Here is a 22,283-nt window from a genome sequence, read left to right as displayed (position 1 = left end):
CCTCACTCAGAAAACTCCTTTAAGTTTTTGATAGTGACTGGTAGACTAGAGGTGTAAGGTGCAGACGAGCGTATGCATAGATATGTTCGCAATAGCCTGATGTAATAGCGCTGTGAAGGGAACACTATCGCAGACATAGCCACGTATTCTATTGTACTTTTCAACGCTACTGGGCCCGTTAATATCGGCGCAGGACACATCCGCACCGTGATTGAACTGGCTGGGAAGCGTAATTAGTCACCAGTGTTATTGATTAACACTGCGAAATCGTGCAGTCCAGTGCATGATTTTGTGCAGGCACCTTTTGTCTGCAATTGCACACAAAATTAGAGCATGTCGCGTATATATTCACGCGTGTGAAAATTGAGCGCAAAAATGCAGAATGTGTGGGAACCCATTGAAATCAATGTTTTCTATTCTCTGCGGATTGCGGGACCAATTTTGTGTGCACAAATATATACACGACATGCTTTATTTTTGTGTGCACAAAATCGCCCTTTTGCAGAAGGCCTAAGGCCTCTTTCACACGACCGTATGTATCTTTATGGTTGCCCCTTAAAAATCGCATGAATGGAGAATAGCATTGATCGAGTACTGAACTTTTCTGCGTTCACACAGGCGGCTACTGCGTATCGGCAAATCCATTGATCGGTAGAAATCCTCAGAATGACTACTAGTGCTTAAATAGAGCCAGTTGTCTGTGATTTCATGTGAATGAATACACACTGGAATCCAATGCTTCAGATGATCCTGATTTTTGGCCCATTAGCGGCGTATGTACGGTTGAGTGAATAAGGCCCAAGTGTTTGATAGTGACTGGTAGACTCCAAGTGTTAAACCTTTCTCTTGACTCTTTGGTCAGCCCTGTATGGATATTGTGCCTTGGTGCAGCTGCACGATGGGAGTGCTACTGTAGCCCAGTGTTTTTCGGGAGTGGAGTTTTTACAAGGACACTACAATAATGCAATCTAATGTTCTCTACCCTCAGCCGAAACCTACACGAGGCCGAATGAGAATTCACTCCTTGGAAAACGTGGACAAAGCCCTTCAGTTTCTTAAGGAGCAGCGAGTACATCTAGAAAATGTAGGATCCCATGATATTGTAGACGGAAATCACCGACTAACACTAGGCCTTGTCTGGACCATTATTCTGCGTTTTCAGGTAATTTGCACATTTCAGAAGGCTACTAACCACACATGGGCATTGATCATTGTTATAGTGGACTCGTAAAGAGGACTGTCAGCTCTGCTGATGTGTCTCCTCTAGTAAATAACAATATTGGAGCCTCTCTTCTTAGAACTCCGTATTGTGCTGTTCCTCTGTTACTGCCCATGGAAATTTGTGAATAAATAAATCCCATTCCCCTTGTCAGTAGTATATACCCACTGTAAAAGTCCATTTACACTCAACGATTATTGCTCAGAATTTGTTCAAACGATGGCATTTGAGCGATAATCGCTGCATGTAAACGCTGCCATCATTCACTCTTTGGCTGAACAATGATTTTAAGGGGAACTTAATATCCATCATTCAGCTGGAGAGAAATAACAGGGAACGCACTCTGTGTTCTGCACTCAAGTTGGATTGTATTCTGCTGACGGCCCATGCGAGAACAATTAGCTGTGTGCAGAGCTCAGACTTCATGCTATGCTCTGCAAACACCTCCCGGTGGCCCCTTTACACGCAAACGAAGCTGATAAAGTGCTAATGGACATTAGAGTCCATTAACACTTTATGCAAAACGAGCGCTAAAACAGTCAATCTTTCAATTGTCGTTGCATGTAAATGGGCCTTTAGGCGCTAAAAAAATCACAGCTATCAGAGTGCTAAATAACATGAACGAAGAATAGCTACGTCCAAGTTGCGTCTATTAACAATGACTTTACAAAGCTGGCTGCAGCATCGTGCAGTGCACTGTCGCCGCAGCTTCGAAATCCCTCGGCTGCCAGAACAGTGAAGGGAGTCTCCGCAGGGATTCTCTTCATTTTTCTGGCGGCTGCCGGGATTCCCTTCATTGTTGTAGCACTCAGCACTACTAAACTCCCTCCCTCTCCCCTTGACCGTCCGGCTCCACAGACTACCATAGGAGGCTATGAAGTCGCCGGTGTTGTGCCATCAAAAGATTAGACTTGTCCCATGTTTTGACCGAGAGAAATCTTGGCGTCAAAAAACTCATGCTGTGTTCTATCTTTTGACGCGTGAGTTAAATCATTCGTCTAAAGGGAACCATGGTGAACAAGGTTTTGTACAACTGAAACGTGTTCTTCAATTTCTGTCATCCTAATGTACTAAGCACTTCATGTATTAAATAAAGCAGGAAGAATTTTTTCACAAGCCCGGGTTCCTGAGATTTTGTTTGTATGTATTAAAGGGAACCATAGGTTCTATAAAATGCGACTTTTTGATGCACCAAAACGACATTTGTATGAAAGAGGCCTAAGGCCACCTTTAGAAAAGGGTGTATGTATCTGTTGTGGGCTTTCTGCAGTGGAAAAATCCACATCTAAATTGTGCAGATTTGTCCACAAATTTACTTCTATTTCAAGGCTTGAAATCTACAGCACAAATTAGAAGCATAAATAGACATGCTGCAGATGTGGAATCTGCAGTGTTTTTGAAAAACACTGCATATTCGCAGTGGAGATTTTTTTAAATCCCCTCCACATGGCTTGTACTGTAAATGCTAAGGAATTTCTGCAGCAAAATCGGGTGCGGAAAATTCCACAGCATTTACACTAAGAGAGCGGCCACATGGGGAGGATAATCTGCGGCTCTTAGGCAACAGATCTGCTGCCCAAAATCCACATCGTGTTTTCAGCGACCATAAAATAGAGATTTCAACAAGTCTCGGTGATACACTGTGATAACTCTCGGTGAGCGCTGATAACCTTGTTTTCAGCTGCAGTTCCTTGGCAGAACAAAGGGTCTGTATGCAGATAACAGACCACCAGCTGTTATCTGCATACCGCAAGGGAGCCTTATTTACATGCAAATTAAGCTAATAAGCTACTAATTGGCATTAGTGCCACCAGCTTTTCAGAATAAAACAGGCATGGTGGTAATGTTTTGGGAGCATGAGCTGGTGATAGAATCCCTTTAAGCTGCTTTTCAGGTTTTGCGATCTTATCTCATATATCACTGCAATGTTTTGAATAAAATTGGTCAAATATTCCACATGGTTGTGAAAACAGAAAATCTCTATATAGATGTGATGTCCAAACTGTTGTAAAAGTCTAACCCCCAGAATGGCTGTCAGTGCATGCAGGGGGTTGTAGTTTTGCAATGGCTGTAGAGCCATAAGGCGGTTACTTCTGTTATGGGTCACAGTATGAGAGTTTAGTCCTAAATAACAAGCTGCGGCATGTATTCCTGCAGCTCTCATGTCAGATGTCATGGCCTGCTTTTTTGGGACTTTGTAGGTTAAATGACATGATTGATCCGGTTTTATTAATACTGTCACATTATATCATCATGTTGCTTTCTCTGTATCAATATTTCTTAATACTTTAATACTTTAATTTCTTAATTACTGAAAGATCCAAGTGATAAAGATAGAAACTGACGACAACCGTGAGACGCGGTCAGCAAAGGACGCCCTCCTCTTGTGGTGCCAGATGAAGACGGCAGGGTAGGTTCTGCCTCTTTTGTCTTACTGATTAGTGATCTAGTACAAGACCTCATAGTCATTCACTATTCTTTGTAATTACAGCTATCCTGAGGTCAGCATCCAAAACTTCACTACAAGCTGGAGAGATGGGCTGGCATTCAGCGCTCTCATTCACAGACATAGGTATTGACTTGGGATAAGATTCTCACCATTCTACCATTATCACCATATTTGTCAGCATTTAAAAGGGTTTTTCCTGACTTTTACTATTGATGACCTATCCTCAGGACAGGTCACCAAAAGTTGATCGCTAGGTGTCTGCTGCTTGGGATCTCCACCAATCAGCTGGGCCTGCTGTTAGTATGGACAGCTCTGGAAGCAAATAGAGCTGTCAACATTGCAGTGGCCCAGGTTGGTATTGCAGGCTCAGCTCCTAAAGAAATTAATGGCAGCTATGACTGCAGTATCAATACGGACAGTGCTATCTATTTGCAGCACTATTTGCACTGTCAGAGGCCCAATAAACAGCTGATCATCAGGGATCCCGAGCGGCGAACCCCCACCAATCAAGTATTGATGACCTGTCCTGAGGATAGGTCATCAATAGTAAAATTCCAAGACAACCCCTTGGGGGTTCTCCAGCCTAAATATATTCTGTGTATACATTCTTATGCTTGCTGTCAATGAATGGAAACATTCCTGTTTATACCCAGAAGCTGAACAGTCTTACTTCTCACATGTTTCTGAGAGTACGGTACTACATATCAGTATAGAACATCCACTGTGAACACATAAGCAACAACATTTCTTTCTTGTCCTCAGGATTTGCTTACATGTATCAATGCAGTTAAGGGCCAGTTCACATCTACATCAGGGCTTTTACTCACTGGCATTTTTTTCGCTGCGAATTCGCTACATTTTTTCCAAATGTCAATGGGACTTTCTAATGTTAAAATCGCAACGCACAGAAAATGCAAGTTTGCGTTTTTGTTTTTTTTGAGTGTTGCAATTTTAACATTAGAAAGTCCCATTGACATTTAGGGGAAAAAAACGTAACGAATTCGCAGCGAAAAAAAAAAAACGCCAGTGAGTAAAAGCCCTCAGGTTTTCAGTCACAATTCTGTTTCTTCCGCTTTTGGAGCAGATAAAACAGAATTTAAAACGAAATGAATATTTCACTTTTTGTCCACATAGATTTCAATGGGTTTTCAAAAAAAGTTTATTTCCGTTTTTAATTCATTCTTTCTGCTCCAAAGGCGAGACAGAGAAACAGAATTGTGACTGGAAGACTAAAGTGTCAATGTACCCTTAAATGTCATTGGAGTCCAGGTTGTTTAGATTATGGGGGATTGCCTAAACTGGATACATTGCAGCAAATCCTCAAATGATGCCCTACACTTTTCCCTCACATACTCGCTCTCGTGCTGCTGCACAGAAGCTAGTATCACTGGCTCACAGCGGGGCAGCTGCAGATTTCTCTCCTTGCGCTCCCCCACCCTCTCCATTGACTTAACATAGCAGCTGTTCAGTACTGTTTACACTGAACGATCAGCTCATCGCCCATCATTTATGCTGCATAAATGATGGATGTTGAGCTGATCACTCAGTGTAAATAGCAGCCGTTCAGTACTGAAAGTGAAATCTCCTGCACTGCCCCGCCCCCTGCTGGCTGCTCTGTGAGCAAGCCATAGATACTAGTTTCCATGCAGGAGCACGGGAGCGCGGACACACAGGGACGAGTGTTGGGCATCATTTGCCCGACATTTGTCCCGTCTAAATAGACCTTTAGTAAGAATGTTTCCACTCAGTGACAGCAAACAGAAGTCTTGGAAATGGTAATGAATTAAAATACAAAGTACGTGTCTATTGGGAAGCAGTGCATCGTTTTTCCTTCCCCTCCGTGTCACAAGCAGCAAGCTATAAGGGTGCCTTCACACTTGCGATCGCGATACGCTGTGTTCTTTAACGCAAATGTCAATAGGACTTTCTAATGTTAAAAACGCATCGCACAAAAATCACAAAGCACAAACTTGCAATTTTTGTGTGATGCATTTTTAACATCACAAAGTCCTATTGCCATTCGTGTTAAAAAAAAACGCAGCGATTGCAAGTGTGAAGGCACCCTAACTGATTCCTGCATGCAATTTCATGTTCACATAAGGGTCAGCAATGGAATAAGAGAGCACAGAGACTTCATATGTTAGACCTGCGGTGGTCTCTCTTCTCCAACCAGGTGTGATCTCTGACCATTCCTGTTAAAACACAAAGACCACCTGCCTGCCCACTATTGTGTAGGTCCCCTTCATGCTCTGACCCATTAAGGCATGAACTCTATAAGATCTCTGAAGGTTTCCTGTGGTATCAGGCACCAAGACGTTAGCAGCAGATCCTCTACATCCTGTAAGTTGTGAAGTGCTGTTTCCATGGATTGGATTGTTTTCCAGCATATCCTGCAAATTCTTGATCGGACTGAGATCTGGGGAATTTGGAGGCCAATGATCACCTCATCATGTTCCTCAAACAGTTTCTGAACTATGCTTGCAGTGCGATGGGTAGCATTATCCTGCTTAGACTGAGCACTGCCATTAGTGTGCTCATTATAGGCATTTTTGGTGGTGGCCAGGGGTTAGCAAGGGCACTCTGACTGGTTTGCATTTCTGTTGGATCGGACCAAACGGGATGCCTTCACTCCCCCCACATATCAGTGAACCATGTTGCCGGCTCACCGGTTGTCCTTCTTTGGACACTTGGTAGGTGCTGACCGCTACATACTGGAAACACCTCACAAGATCTGCCATTCTGGAGATGCTCTGCCTCAGTTGTCTCGACATCACAATTTGGCTCTTTCACGGTTGCTCAGATCCTTATACCTGCCCATTTTTCCTGCTTTCAACACATCAACTTCAAGAACTGACTGATCACTTGCTGCCTAAAATATCCCATCCCTGATGGGCACCATTGTCACTACATAATCCATGCTTTTGCAGTTTGTGGCAGCGGTTTAATTTCATAGCTGATTGGTTTCCTGTTGTCTGTGAAATAAATAATATGGCTCAGGAACTATATATTTACTGACAAAAACAGGATTGGACCCTATCATGGAAACAGGAACTTCATTTTAAGTTAAAAAAAAAATGTAAGGCTGTAGTCACACATTGCGGTCAAAACTTCACCGGGAAAACTATACTTGTTTTTGCAGTGGTTTTTACGGTCACAACCTCAGAAACCACGGTGAACTGCAACAACAGTATATATAGCTTTCCCTGTGCAGGCTTAACCGCACCTTGTGAATACAGTCTTAAGATGGGCAGTGTGCATACCACTAACCAACTTATCTTTTTCATCAGACCAGATTTAATAGACTTTAGCCGGTTGACCAAGTCAAATGCTACATATAATCTCCAGCAAGCCTTTAATACAGCAGAACAACAGCTGGGACTGATCAAACTGCTGGACCCTGAAGGTGAGCACTGTGCTGTGTATGGCTGTGTATCTGTTTCTTCCCTGGAAAAGAGAAGACAGAAGCAGCTATAAACCACTTTTGTCTTCTCCTCCGGGTCCTGGGCTGTCTGTGACAGCCGAACACCTGATCTGCTCCTTCTAGATTGCAAGACAAAGAGCTTTAAACCTGCACTATATTTTTATCGTAGGCTAGGATTAAAGCCAAGGACCAAGCGCTGTACATATACGGTGCTTGATCCTAAACGGGTTAAACCATGGTAACAGACAGAAATTCAAGTGTTTGGGAGGATACATGAAGTACATTGTCAATAAAAATAAAGCAAGCGAGCACCAACAAAGTATGATGCAGAGAATTATGAATTTATTATGTTACTCCAGAAGATAATAGCAATGTTTCGGGCATGTGGCCCTTTGTCAGGCTGCACAGAAATGAGACAAGAAACATACAGTAAGTTGCATCAATATGTAAATCATACAGATAGAAAATATATATCATCACAGAAATATAGGAAAAGATCCAATGCAAAATAACACATGGAGACTAATACATACAAATACACATATCTGTTTTGAACATTTTTTATTTTGTGGTAGAAAACATTGGGCATACAAAACAATTATGCTATATCGGCATGACAAGTGAGACAACAATCTCCATATCACGCAAGGCTCAACATGTCCCATTCCTCCACACAGAATTTTTAACATTTCTGACAGTTGCTTATCTTTATTCTTAAAAAATCTATAGCTTTAGGGCTATTTCAGACGACCGTATATTGGCTTGGTTTTCACGCCGAGCCGATATACGGTGTCTTTGTCTGCAGGGGGAGGAGGATGGAAGAGCCAGGAGCAAGAACTGAGCTCCCGCCCCCTCTCCGCCCCTCTCCACTATTTGCAATAGGAGGGGGCGAGACAGGGGCGGAGCTACGTGGCGGTGCTTAGCTCCGCCCCTGTCCCGCCCCTCCCATTGCAAATTGTGGCAAGTGGCGGGAGCTCAGTTCCTGCTCCTGGCTCTTTCATCCTCTCTCCCTGCAGACAAGGACACCGTATATCGTCTCGGCGTGAAAACCGAGCCGACATACGGTCGTCTGAAATAGCTCTTAGGTAAATAAACATTTAATAACTAAATAAGTATAACAACAAACAGTAACTGCTCCCTTTTGGCATAATGTGTAAGCCAAACGTTCCACACTTCTTGATACTTGTGAAAAGCATTTGATCTGAAAGCCATCAGTTTCTCCATTGTGGCATGAGCGGACAGTAGGGTGTGAAGGTCTTCTCCTTTTGGTGGTAGTTTGACCTACCAATTCCTGGTGATTAAATTAGAACCTGCCATTAAGATATGACCTAACAATTTCCTAAGGCCGGCCTGGTAACCCTCTAGATTTAATAAGAGTAATGCAGTTTTGGGGTCTTTTGGGCACATGGGTATTCACTATAGTGTTTATCGTATTAAATACTACTTCCCAGAAAGGTTTCACACTGGCACTAAAATATATATATCTGTCAGATAATGTTTCTACAACATTCAAGGTGAACTGTAATTGAATATACATGGCAAGTAGTGACAATTCGCACTTAAGTAGTGGAAGCAGAAGACACAAGCTCTGATGTAAGGTCCAAGGTGAAAGTGAGCGGCAACCAAACAATAAATAGGTGAATATGATGGCAGCGAATCTCACTAAAAGAGACAGCAAAATCATACAGTAGTTAGACAGTCTAGCTGATAATCCACCGCTCGGGATCCGCTGATTGCCCAGTCCGCTGTCAATGCAGAGGGGTCGGAGCAGGAAGTCTAATAGGTGGCCTTGCTCCCATTGAAACAAATAGGAGCGCAGCTGCTTATTACATTTCTGGCTCTGATCCCAATGCAAAGCTTGAAGTGTAAAAGGCATCTTCGCTGTCATTGATTTCACTGGGAACTATGCCACCTATTAGACTTCCTGCTTCAACTCTGATGGCGATGTCCAGCCTGCAGCACCGACTGCAAGTGACCGATGGGATCCTGAATGATGGATAGTTCCTGGGGATAGGTCATCAATAGGAGTTGCCCAATAAGTTTTCCTGGTTCCAGGAGTCATCATGCTTTTTTCTTTCTTCTCTTGTAGATGTTAACACAGAGAATCCAGATGAGAAATCTATCATCACATACGTAGTGTCTTTTTATCATTACTTCTCCAAGATGAAGGCTCTGGCTGTGGAGGGCAAGCGCATTGGAAAGGTGAAATATATGTTCTGTAACAAGTCTTAGACCGGATTCAAATATTTGTGGAATGGACATTGTGTACTCGCTAGCACATTGGCATATTTTACTGTACTTTTTGTGAAATCAATGAGTTCTATTTTCTATGCAAACACACCTGTGTAAATTTAGCCTGAGGGCTCCTACCCACTTGCGTTTTTGTTAACGCTGCAGTATCGCAGCCAATCACAGCCGGCGCTTGATCATTGACAGCAAGTCAGTGAATTACATCACTGAATGGCTGTGATTGGCTGGCTCTTGATCCAATTACAGCGCTCGCTTGCTGAAGCCGGGGGAATTCAAAACCCCATTTACCAGAGAGAGAATGACAGCGGGTAGGATTACACAGCAGCCTGACGCAGTGCCTGGGAGATCATCGTAGGGGACACAGACTGCGAGGTAAGTATATGCCCCCCTCCGAAAATAAGACACCGTGCCTCTTCTAGGGGAAAATTTAATATAAGACAGTGTCTTATTTTCAGGGAAAGATGGTAATATATAGATAGATAAAAACATTGTGGTGTAGCATATGCTTCCAATGTGTGATTGGTGGTAGTGGCCTCAATGGCCAGAATTAAAGGGGTATACCATCTCGGTCAATCATAGCTGAGATGGGAATATCAGTTTAACCCCTTAGTGACCACCCCATAGTGTTTTTATGTTTTATCTAAATGGGCTTTAATTCCCAAAGATGTAAAAACATGCATCCTCGGGGAATTAAAGCCCTGCAGGCTCTGGACATGACAGCTCCATGCTGTTGGTTTTTTGAGGTAGCCGACAACCTGGAGCTGTCACTGGGAGTGGCAGGGAGCCCCCCATGACAGCTCCAAGTTGTCGACTACTTGGAGCCCCCCCAAAAAATGAAAATTGTATTTTTTTTCCTTCTGCTTTGCTTAGATTCATTCAAAAACTGTGGGGTCAAAATAAGCAGTACACCCCTAGATGAATGCGTTAAGGGGTCTAGTTTTCAAAATTGGATCATTTGTGGGGGTTCTCTGTCGTTTTGGCCGCTTATGGGCTCTACAAGTGGGCAATGGGGCCTAAATCACCTTTATGGTTCAAAATGTCTTTATTGGTTTTTGCATTATATATAAAACTTTCTTTTCTTGTCAAAATAAATCACATTTGTTACAATGAAATTGTTGTTAAACTCTATACTTTAAATCTCTTTTAACGTTCGTATTCTCTCGGCGGGCCTCTTCTTGGCCACCGGGATTAGTATTATTGCTGTTAATTACATGTTACAATCATCCGCAACTGTTATCCTATAAAACAGGTATCTAAAACATGTCTACTCAACTTGCATTTTCACTCTAAAAGAAGAGTTAAAGGAAGAAAGAAAGAAGAAAGGGGGGGGGAGAGGTGAGGATGAGAGAGGATTAGGACAGGGGGGGGGGGGGAAGGGGGACCGACTTGTTCCACTTCTGCTAGTTTAAATGGTTTAGGTGGCAGCTCTCCAATCCAGGGGGACCGCGGCAACCAGTTGTGGGCGTGGTCGGCTAAATCACCTTTAAGCAAAATGTCTGTTCTGAAAGCCACCGGCTGCTCCTTTTGGTTTGGGCCTCTTCGTGCATATGGACAGAAGATTAGGGCCACAATGGGTATGTTTCTGAATACAGAACATACAGGGGGATCCATTTTGGGGTGTAAATTCTCATTTTCATGTGCACTATAGAAAAAATAATGTCTTTAAAATGACATATTTGCAAAAAAATGGAATTTTATTTTTTCTCCTCTAAATTGCATTAATTCCTGGAAAAAAAAACTGTGGGGTCAAAAGACTCATGCCTCCTCTCAGTGAATACATTAAGGGGTGTGGTTTTTAAAATGAGGTAATTTGTGGGGGTATCTATCATTCTGACACCTATGAGCCTTTGCAATATTGGCTTGGGGTAGGAAAACAAAGTGTTCCTCAAAATGTTGATAAGTAATGTTGAATTTTTTATGTCTCCTAAATGGTTAAAAAAAAGTTATGTTTTTCAAATGTGCGTCCAAAATAAAGTAAACATATGGCAAATATATATCTTAGCAAAAATTTGTACACTATGTATTTACATATTTAAGATATTGCAATTGAAAATGTGAAAAAAAATGACAATTTCTTCAAAATGTTTCCAATTTTGGCACTTTTAATAAATATGCACTAATTCTATCGGTCTATTTTTATCACCTAAATGGAGCACAATATGTGGCGAAAAAACAACTTCAGAATCACTTGGATATGCAAAACCCTAACAAAGTTATTCTATGTTAAAGTGACATGTCAGATATCCAAACTTTGGCTTGGTCATTAAGGCGCACACCGGCTTAGTCACTAAGGGGTTAAAGCCACTTACCTGATGTGCCAGGGATTACTGAAATAGCTGAGTTGGCTGTCCTTTGCTGTTTCCATAAATCCAATAGAACTGAATGGGCATTATGTGGACAGTGTAGCACAGCCAGCTACATTATATGTAATTTCCCTAATGATCTGTGGTGTATAAATTCTGCTGTGCGTGATCTGATTCTACACCACTGGTTTTATGCAGGTTCTGGATCAGGCCATCGAGACTGAGAAGGACATCAATAGATACGAGGTCCTGGCATCAGAGCTTTTAGAGTGGATTGAAAGAACCATATCCATCATCACTAACCAGAAGTTTGCTAACTCCTTGCTGGGTGTCCAACAGCAGCTTCAGGCATTTACCACGTACTGCACCACAGAAAAACCATGCAAGTAAGTGTGAGATAAGTTGCTGGCAGCCATTCATGTGAACAGTAGTCTTCTGCTTTTAGAATGACAAGGAATGTAAATATATAGAGGATGGAGCTGTTGTGGACAGTTGTATGAATAGTGCAGGTTCAGCAGATCCACTGTATAGATAGTACAGGATTTCCAGATCCATTGTGTGGATAGTTCAGGATAGTAAATGAACAACATATCCATTGTTTGGATAGTACAGTATAACTGGATCCATTGTATGGAAAGTACACAATCCCTGCATCCAGGGTATGGAAGATACAGGATCCATTCTATGGATAGTAAAGGGTCTCAACTGCATTGTGTTGATAGTATAGGAGCACTGCAACCATTGTATGGATAGTACAAAATCACTGGATCCATTGTATGGATAGTACAGGATCACTGGATCCATTTTATGGATAGTGCATGATCATGATGCAGTGTATAGAAGGTACCGAATCCATTCTATGGATAGTACAGGATCGTTGGATCCATTGTATGGATATTACACAATCACTGGATCCATTCTATGGATAGTACAGGATCACTTGATCAGTGGATGGGTAGTACAGGCTATTTAGATCGATTGTATGGATAGTATACAATCCATTGGATCCAGTATATGGATGATACAGGATCATTGTATCCAGTGTATGGAAGGTGCTGGGTAACTGGATCCATTGTATGGATAGTACACAATCACTGAATCCATTGTGTGGATAGTACACAATCACTGGATCCTATGTATAGATAGTACACAATCATTGGATCCATTGTATGGATAGCAAATGATCACTGGATCCAATATATGGAAGGTACAGGATCACTAGATCCATTGAATGGATTATACAGGACCTGTAGAGCCATTGTATGGATGGTACACGATCACTGGACCCATTATATGGATTGTATACAATCACTGGATCTATTGTATGAATAACAGGATAACTGGATCCATTATATGGATCTATTGTATGAATAATCAGGATCACTGGATCCATTATATGGATAGTGTAGGCTCACTGGATCCAGTACAAGGAAGGTACAAGATCACTGGTTCCATTCTATGGATAGTACAGATCTCTAGATCCATTGTATGGATATTTCAGAATCATTGGACCTATTTATGGATAGTACAGGATCACTGGATCCAGTGTTTGAATACTATGCAATTACTTGATCTTTCTAATGCTTCTTTTCTAGGTTTCAAGAGAAAGGGAATTTGGAAGTTCTTCTTTTCACCATTCAGAGTAAGATGAGGGAGGAAAAACGTAAGCTTTATGTGCCATCAGAGGGGAAGAACATCTCTGATATTAACAAGGTGGGTTCTGTAACTCTCTGAATTGTGACAATTAGTGCCTTGTACAAATACACTCATTGTAAAAACAAAATCCGTCCCCTAGAAGGAGTTTTCTGAATCAAATTAAACTTTCTCTGTGTGATTGTTATATAAGTGATCACAATATCAGAGCAAAAGGATAATTTATTGGGGAAAACTGAACACTTGAAGGGAGGCTCTAGTACCCTGTTGTACCCTCTCTAGCTTGGATACAAGATGTGATATGGACAGGCATGGAGGCTCTTGTACCCTGTTGTACTGTCTCTAGCTTGGATACAAGATGTGATACGGGTGGGCATGGAGGCTCTAGTACCTTGTTGTACCGCCTCTAGCTTTGATACAAGATGTGATACGGGCGGGCACGGAGGCTCTAGTACCCTGTTGTACCGCCTCTATATTGGATACAAGATGTGATACAGGCAGGCATGGAGGCTCTAGTACCCTGTTGTACCGCCTCGAACATGGATACAAGATGTGATAGGGTGGGCATGGAGGCTCTAGTACCCTGTTGTACCGCCTCGAACCTGGATACAAGATGTGATAGGGTGGGCATGGAGGCTTGAGTACCCTGTTGTACCGCTTCTAGCTTGGATGCAAGGAGGTATACGGGAGGTATGGAGGCTCTAGTACCCTGTTGGGCCGCCTCTCGCTTGGATGTAAGATGTGATACAGGTGGGCATGGAGGTATACAAGTTCCATATGGTATCCAGCAACATATCGGTCCACATTCGCTGTAACAGCTTCTACATCGTGCAAACTGGTAGGCTGTCGAAGTTGGTGTCTCAGATGGTCCCATACATGTTCTATTGGCAATAAATCTGGTATGGGGCAGGTCACGGAAGTGTGGCAGTGTTGTGGGGACATTCCTGTGACACTCTTACTCTGTGCGGCTGAGCATTATCTTGGTGGAAAATGCCTCTTGGAAGCCGCCATGAAAGGAACATATGTGGCTGCAGAATGTCCTGAACATATCGCTGAGATGTCATTATCCCTCGTACCACTATTAGGGGTGACCGACTGTCATATGTGATGGCCCCCCAGACCATCAAACCAGCAGTGGGGGCAGTGTGCCGCTCCACAGTAAAGGCAGGATTGAGTTGCTCACCCCGAGGTCTCCAGACACCAACACGGCTGTCGTCAGTGCCCAAAGTAACCTGGATTTGATGCCGAAGACAAACCGGTTCCCCTCCACAGCAGTCCAGCTTCGTATTTCATGACACCACTGCTAATGGAGTGATGCTGGGTAGGTGTGAAAGGCAGTACATGTAATGGGCGATGTGAGGGCAAATATCCTTCATCCAAGCACCTGGAAATGGTTCCGACACACACAGGGGTGTAATGATTGTGCCCCCTGTCTCTGGATGGTGGACAATAAAACAGTTGGAACTGCTGGTACTTGTTAGACAATCAGAGCATCCTCTCTAGTGCTGATCTATCAAAGGTGTCCTGAGCCGAGTCACCTTTTATGCGTGTTCTCACGAATCCAATTGTTTCAATACCTCCTGACAGTCTGGTCAGAACAACTGAGGTAGCGAGCAGTTTGTTGATACGACCACCCATCTTCTCGCATTCCAATAATGCGCCCCTCTCAAACTCTGTTAACTTGAAGAAATCTCTTCTTTACGTCGTAGAGGCGTCTAGTGTAGAGATGAGTGAGCATACTCGCTAAGGCAAACTACTCGAGCGAGTAGTGCCTTATTCGAGTACCTGCCCGCTCGTCTCTAAAGAATCGGCGGGGAGCGGGAAGGAACAGAGGGGAGATCTCTCCCCCCCAGCACCCCACTGCTGACCGCCGCAACTCACCTGTCACCCGCGCCGGCACCCGAATCTTTAAAGACGAGCGGGCAGGTACTCGAATAAGGCATTACTCGCTCGAGTAGTTTGCCTTAGCGAGTATGCTCGCTCATCTCTAGTCTAGTGGTCAACAAGCTCTACACAAGCGGAAAAAGAGGTCACTACACACAAGGAGCCTCTGAGAGACTTTTATAGGCCAAGGGGGGAACCACTTTTATGGCCTCAGGTGACAAGACCGTTCATCTAATCACCACAACTCTCATCATTTGTATATCTGTCAGATGTAACTGCATGTCGAGTTTTGCAGCAAAACAACAACTCCTTCTAGGGGCGCGATTTTTTTTTTTACATTGAGTGTATTTATTGCTTATTACACTTTTTGCAATTCTTAGTACTTAGTAGTTGTATTTTTTGTGTTCATATGGTATATTATACTCTAAGCTGGTGAACCTGGTTTGTTGTTAACTGCTTTTTTCCTAGTTTGTGAATGATAGAATATTTATGAGAGTGCACTTCATTTGGTATGCTGCTTCTTTTAACTCACCTAAAAACCAAGTGACTATTGGCCTGTGAAAAAAGGCAGTTGTTCATGTATGAACAACTGCCTGTTTACTCTGAATAGAGGTGGGCACTCCGCCTCCAGTCTGTGAGCGATTATCGCTTCTGTGTGAAAGCACAGGAGCCATAAGCCTTGCGACAACTGTTAGTTAGCCAGTGAGTAGTTAGCCATGTGACATTAATTGTGACATTCTGGATACCTTTATTTTATGCATTTATATGGCAGCCTTGTACACAAATTGTCATTACTCAGGTTGGTCCCTGTCCCCATTGGAGTTCACAATCTTAATTCCATATTAACCCATCAGTATGATTTTATAACTTAGGCTTGGACACGGCTGGAGAAGGCAGAACATGAGCGGGAGGTTGCTCTTCGGAATGAACTTATACGTCAAGAGAAGCTAGAACTACTGTCACAAAGGTTTGATCAAAAAGCAGCCATGAGGGAGGCATGGCTCAGCGAGAACCAGCGGCTTGTATCCCAGGTAACACGTGAACAGTAGCCAGATTTCTAACAGGGATCATCAAAAGACATGGTGCAAATTCTTAATGTTGCATGTGTTTAACTTCATAGGATAATTTTGGTTATGACCTGTCTGCTGTGGAGGCTGCCATGAAGAAACATGAAGCCATTGAGGCAGATATCTCTTCTTATGAAGAGCGGATCCAAGTGGTGGCTGACCTGGCTCAGGAGATGGAGTCTGAAGGATATTATGATATCTGCAGGATAACAGCTCAGAAGGACAATATCCTGAGACAGTGGAATCTACTGAAGGAGTTGCTGAGCTCCAGGAGAGCAAGACTGGAGAGGAACCTGGCACTCCAGAAAATATTCCAGGAGATGGTTTACATGATAGACTGGATGGATGAGATGCAGGTAAGTGGCAGTCAGATGTAGTTTGGGTGGCGCTATCATCACTGTGACATATAGTTGTTCCAGTCACCTATCAGAGGTGCAGTTGACCAGCCTGGGATGCAGATTCTAAGGGATCTCCTGGTTTTCAAGGGGTTGAACCAAGATAACAGGTTACCACTTATGCACTGCATAGGGAATAACTTGCTGATTAGTCAGGGCTCTGAGACACCAGCCAATTTTGAGAACAAGGGTCTTGTGTCCTTCTATGTTTGTCACTGCGGTGGTCACTTCTCCACCCGCAGTGACATAAGAATGAACGGAGCACTGGCTGAGGATGCAGTTTGGGCACTTCATTCATTTCAATGGGGCTGATTAAATATTTAAGCGCTGAATGGAGCGTTAGTGTGCTTACACGACCAGCATTTCATATAGCCTCCTACTCACTTCAGGGGGTACAATAACCCTGCAGTGAGGAAAATAGGGGACAAGAACCCCTATTCTTGACATCAGTAGGAGTCTCAGCGTTGAAACCCTCACCGATCAGTAAGGCATAACTTGTAATCTTGGTACAACCCCTATAAATCAACACTGTCACCAGATTCATACTTCACAAACCATGGGCAGCTAGAATCTGGAACAGATATGCATGTGCCCCCATGTATATTTTATTCTGAAACGCTGCAGTATTTTAAATAAGCTTTGAAGATGCTGTCTAGTCAAGCTCTAAGTCACAGGGGGGCACTACGCCTGCTTCCACTTGCCTGCATCATGTGGAATAGCAGATCTCTCTCTGCATGTGTATAGACAGCGCTGGCACTCTACATGATGTGGCAAGTGGCCGGTGTGGTGCTGGCCCTGTCACCTGGAGCTCCGTTCCAATTGCAGTTTTAAGATGTGTTTATTTCAGAACTCTGCAGCGTTTCAGAATAAAACATACCTGGCCCAGGTTCATATTGCCTGTAGTTCGAGCAGCATGAACCTGGTGATAGGTTTCTTTTGAACACTGCAATGAGTTGAGGACTTTGCTACATCAGGATTCCCAGGTTGCGGTCCTCAGGAGGTCAGAGATTGGCGACAGTAGCAAGGATACAGAAAACGCACAGTCAGGAACAGAGCTAATTGGCCATTTACAAGTGATTATCGCTCAAAATTCGTTCAAACCTAAGAATTTGAGTGATAATCGTGCAGTGTAAATGCAAAACAAAAATCGCTCACAGTTCATTCGCAAGTCATTATCACTGACTTTCAGTCAACATAAAAACTATTGGTGGATCGCTGGCTTGTCGTTACGTGTAAATGCTCCCCACTCAGTGCTTCACTTAGAAGGTGAAGCGCTGAGCGAGAACCCAGCAATCCTGCGGCGAAGTTTGTCAGTCTAAACGCTCTGCATGAGCGCTAATGACATTTAGAGGTGACTTCAGCGCTCGTGCAGTCATTTAGCCGACTGTCGTCTCATGAAAAAGGGCCATAAGGAAACCAGGAAAGCGACAAGGCCAAGGAAGATCTGGGAGCATAGTCCGGTACAGAGCCAGGAGTGGAACTGGCACTAGATGAACAATCTGTAGGAGACAATGCAGAGACAATATCCAAAAACAAGGCTGAAGTCAGGATCAGGATTTATCAGAAGTCAAATAAGGAACTGTAGCACAGGAAATGAGAGCCAGACGGGAATGTCACTGTCAACAGGTAATGCATGGCAGGACTATTCCTCTTGAAATCATCTGTAGGCGCCAGTTACCATATCACTCTGTATCTAAAGCAGCAGAGCTACAGCCCAAGCCAACATGGCTATGGTAAAGGTTGAGAGCCAAAGCAGGAGTGAAGAAAACATCACATCTGCTGGTCTAGCGGCGCTTAAACTGGACGAGGTGAGTAACAATAGTAAAGTGTGTTGAGCACTAGAAAGTTGTGTAAGGAGATCCCACTGGGGGGGCCATACAGGGATGTGACAAATGATGGCTATTAAGGGACTAGTACCAGTGTTTCTGGTGGCGCAATGTGCAGCTCACTAATATTATATAGTGAAAGAGTTTGGAGTTAGTCACAGGTCCTAAACCAGCAGAGGCAGACAGCAGCCGTGTGCTTACAGGATCTGTGATGATGTCACCATTCTGTGATCAGTCACTGGGGCTCTGAGCTCCGCGCCTGATCACATGATGGTGACATCATCACAGGTTCTATAAGCAAAAAATAAGTGTGTGAGCAGTTACGCATAGGCGGCAGTGTGTGAGCAGTTGCGCATAGGCGGTGGTGTGTGAGCGGTTGCGCATAGGCGGTGGTGCGTGAGCGGTTGCGCATAGGCGGCCGTGCGTGAGCGTTTGCGCATAGGCGGCGGTGTGTGAGCAGTTGCATATAGGCGGCAGTGTGTCAGCGGTTGCGCATAGGCGGCGGTGCCTGAGCGGTTGTGCATAGGCGGCGGTGCATGAGCGGTTGCCCCTAGGCGGCGGTGTGTGAGCAGGTTGCGCATAGGCGGCGGTGTGTGAGCGGTTGCGCATAGGCAGCGGTGTGTGAGCGGTTGCGCATAGGCGGCTGAGTGCTCCAGTGAGATGGGGACAGGCAGCGCAGGGCAGGCTAGACAGGTCCTAGTGGTGCGGGACTTTATTATAAGGGGCACAGACAGGGCAATCTGCCATAAAGACCGGGATCGTCGAACAGTGTGTTGTTTTCCTGGCGCTCGAGTTCGACACATCGCGGATCGGATTGACAGATTACTGGGAGGGGCTGGTGAGGATCCAGCGGTCATGGTGCACGTTGGCACCAATGAACAAATTAGAGGTCAATGGAGGGCCCTCAAAAATGATTTCAGGGACTTAGGGTCCAAGCTTAGGGCGAGGACCTCCAGGGTAGGTTTCTCAGGAAAAATACTACCTGCACCACAAGCCACACTAGAAAGGCAGCAGGATCTTAGGGAGGTAAACAAGTGGCTCCTGAGTTGGTGTAAGAAGGAGGGATTTGGGTTCCTGGAGGACTGGGCTGACTTTGCTGTCAGCTACAGGCTCTACCGTAGGGACAGGCCGCATCTTAATGGGGAGGGTGCAGCTGTGCTGGGGGAGAAGATGGCTAGAAGGCTGGAGGAATGTTTAAACTAGGGACTGGGGAGAGGGCAAAAAGAGAAACAAGGGGGTAGTCAGTGTAGCTAGCACCCTGGGTCTAAGCTATGGGATTGGGGGTCGAGCAGGGGGTGGGGTTAATACAGTTAGAACTGACAGATCAGCCAATAGTACCATTAGTAACAAAACGAATTTAAAGAACAATAAAAACTGTATAAATTGTATCTGATCGGTAAAGTGGGTGAGCTTGAAGCGAGATTACCGATGAAAACTATGATAGAGTTGGAATAACGGAATCATGGCTTGATGATAAGTGCGATTGGGAGGCGAATTTACAGGGTTACAATCTCTTTAGAAGAGACTGTGGAAACCAGAAAGAGGTAGGGGTATGTCTATACGTTACATTGTACTTAGTGCCAAGGCTAAGGGAGGACATAAGGGCAGGAGGTGAACATGTGGAATCTCTATGGGTAGAAATACAGGGGGAAAAAATAACAAAATCCTGATAGGGGTTTTCTATAGACCACCAAAAGCAACAGAAGAAACTGAAACCTTACTATTAAGGCAGATAGAAGAGGTGTCAAACCGCAATGAAGTAATTATCATGGGAGACTTTAATTATCCGGATATAACATGGGAAAACGAAACCTGCAAATCTCATAGGGGTAATAAGTACTTGAGAACAAGTAAAGATAACTACCTTACCCAACTTGAACCAACGAGAGGGAGGGCCATTCTGGACTTAGTACTAACTAACAAACCAGACCGAATAACGGGAGTACAGGTTGAGGGGCACTTGGGGAACAGTGACCACAATATGATCAACTTCCAGCTGTCATTCAATAAGAAGCCTTATCAGGGAGCGACAAACAAAGTAAACTTTAGTAAAGCAAAATTTGATCAGCTTAGAACTACTATCGGTAACATTAAATGGAACAACACCCTCAAAAATATCAGTACAGACAACAAATCACCTCATGTGAGCAGATCATTCCCTTCAAAAATAAAAGAACTTCAAGTAAAAGGAAACCAATGTGGCTCGACAAGACGGTAAGGGGGGCAATAAATGAAAAAAAGGAAGCGTTCAAAGTACTAAAGCACCAAGGCAGCGAAGAAGCGCTAAAATCGTACAGGGAAAAAACAAAATATGCAAAGATAATATCAAAATTGCTAAGGAGGAGGCTGAAAGACTGATCACAAAAGAGAGCAAAAACAACCCGAAACTATTCTTCAACTATATTAACAGCAAAAGGATTTGCACTGAGAATACTGGCCCCTTAACAAATAATACAGGGGAAATCATTGAAGATGATGGAGGGAAGGCAAACCTATTAAATAGTTTCTTTTCAAGCGTATTCACAAATGAAAAATAAATGCCATATGAGATGCAGGGGAATAAAATGAACCCCTCACAAAATATCTCACACCTAACGCAGGAGGAGGTGCGGAACAGGTTAAAACAGACTAAAATTGATAAAATGCCAGGCCCAGATGGAATACACTCAAGGGTTCTAAGGGAACTAAGTGATGTGATACATAGGCCACTATATCTAATATTTATGGATACTATCAAGACCGAGGTTGTACCATTGGATTGGCGCATTGCCAATGTGGTTCCAGTTTACAAAAGGGGTCCAAAAGTGAGCCTGGTAACTACAGGCCGGTAAGTCTTACTTCAGTATCTGGAAAAATATTCGAGGGGTTTCTGAGAGACGCCATCAAAGAATACTTCAAGGAGAACAACGGAATAACTCCTCACCAGCATGGATTCATGAAGGGTCAATCATGTCAGACCAATCTGATCAGCTTCTACGATGGAGTAAGCTCTAGGCTGGACCTGGGAGAGTCTATCGATCTTGTATATCTGGACTTCATTAAAGCATTTGACACCGTGCCGCATAATAGGCTGATATATTAAATAAGACAGCTTGGATTGGGTGAAAACGTGTGTATTTGGGTAAAGAATTGGCTCAATGATAGAAAGCAGAGGGTGGTAATAAATGGTTCATACTCTGATTGGGCTACCGTTGCTAGTGGGGTGCCACAGGGTTCAGTATTAGGCCCCATTCTGTTCAACATATTTATCAATGACCTGCAGATGACACAAAATTGTACAATATAATCAATGCAACAGAGATCAATGTACGGCTACAAACGGACCTAGATAAGTTGGGGCTTGGGCAGAAAAATTGCAAATGAAGTTCAATGTTGATAAATGTAAGGTTATGCACATGGGCAGGAGAAACGGATGTCACCAATATACACTAAATGGGGTACAGCTAGGGAAAAGTGATATGGAAAAGGACCTTGGGGTACTAGTGGATTGTAGACTAAACTGGAGAAACCAATGCCAGTCAGCTGCTGCAAAAACTAATAGAGTCCCGGGGTGCATTAAAAGAGGTATAGGGGCGAGGGACAAGAACATTATTCTCCCACTATATAAGGCACTTGTCAGGCCTCACATGGAATACTGTGCACAGTTCTGGTCACCGGTGCTCAGGAAAGATGTTACAGTACTGGAGAGGGTTCAAAGAAGGGCAGCTAAACTAATACATGAAATTAAGGGACTGGAATACCCAGAGAGGCTATCAAAATTGGGATTATTTACTCTAGAAAAAAGACGGCTAAGGGGTGATCAAATAACTATGTATA

The 22,283-nt window shown here is 43.7% G+C and overlaps 1 protein-coding gene across 1 annotated transcript in view; it reads left to right on the top strand.

Moving 5' to 3' along the window:
• SPTBN4 (spectrin beta, non-erythrocytic 4) overlaps positions 1–22,283 on the top strand; it is a 130,439-nt gene that overhangs the window by 12,626 nt on the left and 95,530 nt on the right. The window contains exons 4-12 of the mRNA XM_066581209.1: positions 989–1,162; positions 3,538–3,629; positions 3,711–3,791; positions 6,956–7,071; positions 9,179–9,291; positions 11,841–12,028; positions 13,238–13,355; positions 16,052–16,210; positions 16,300–16,602. Coding sequence (XP_066437306.1) covers positions 989–1,162; positions 3,538–3,629; positions 3,711–3,791; positions 6,956–7,071; positions 9,179–9,291; positions 11,841–12,028; positions 13,238–13,355; positions 16,052–16,210; positions 16,300–16,602 — 1,344 coding nt within the window. The remainder of the gene's footprint in view (positions 1–988; positions 1,163–3,537; positions 3,630–3,710; positions 3,792–6,955; positions 7,072–9,178; positions 9,292–11,840; positions 12,029–13,237; positions 13,356–16,051; positions 16,211–16,299; positions 16,603–22,283) is intronic.

Source organism: Eleutherodactylus coqui, chromosome 10 (assembly GCF_035609145.1).
Source record: "Eleutherodactylus coqui strain aEleCoq1 chromosome 10, aEleCoq1.hap1, whole genome shotgun sequence".
Lineage (NCBI taxonomy): Eukaryota > Metazoa > Chordata > Amphibia > Anura > Eleutherodactylidae > Eleutherodactylus > Eleutherodactylus coqui.
This window is presented reverse-complemented; position numbering and strand designations above follow the sequence as displayed.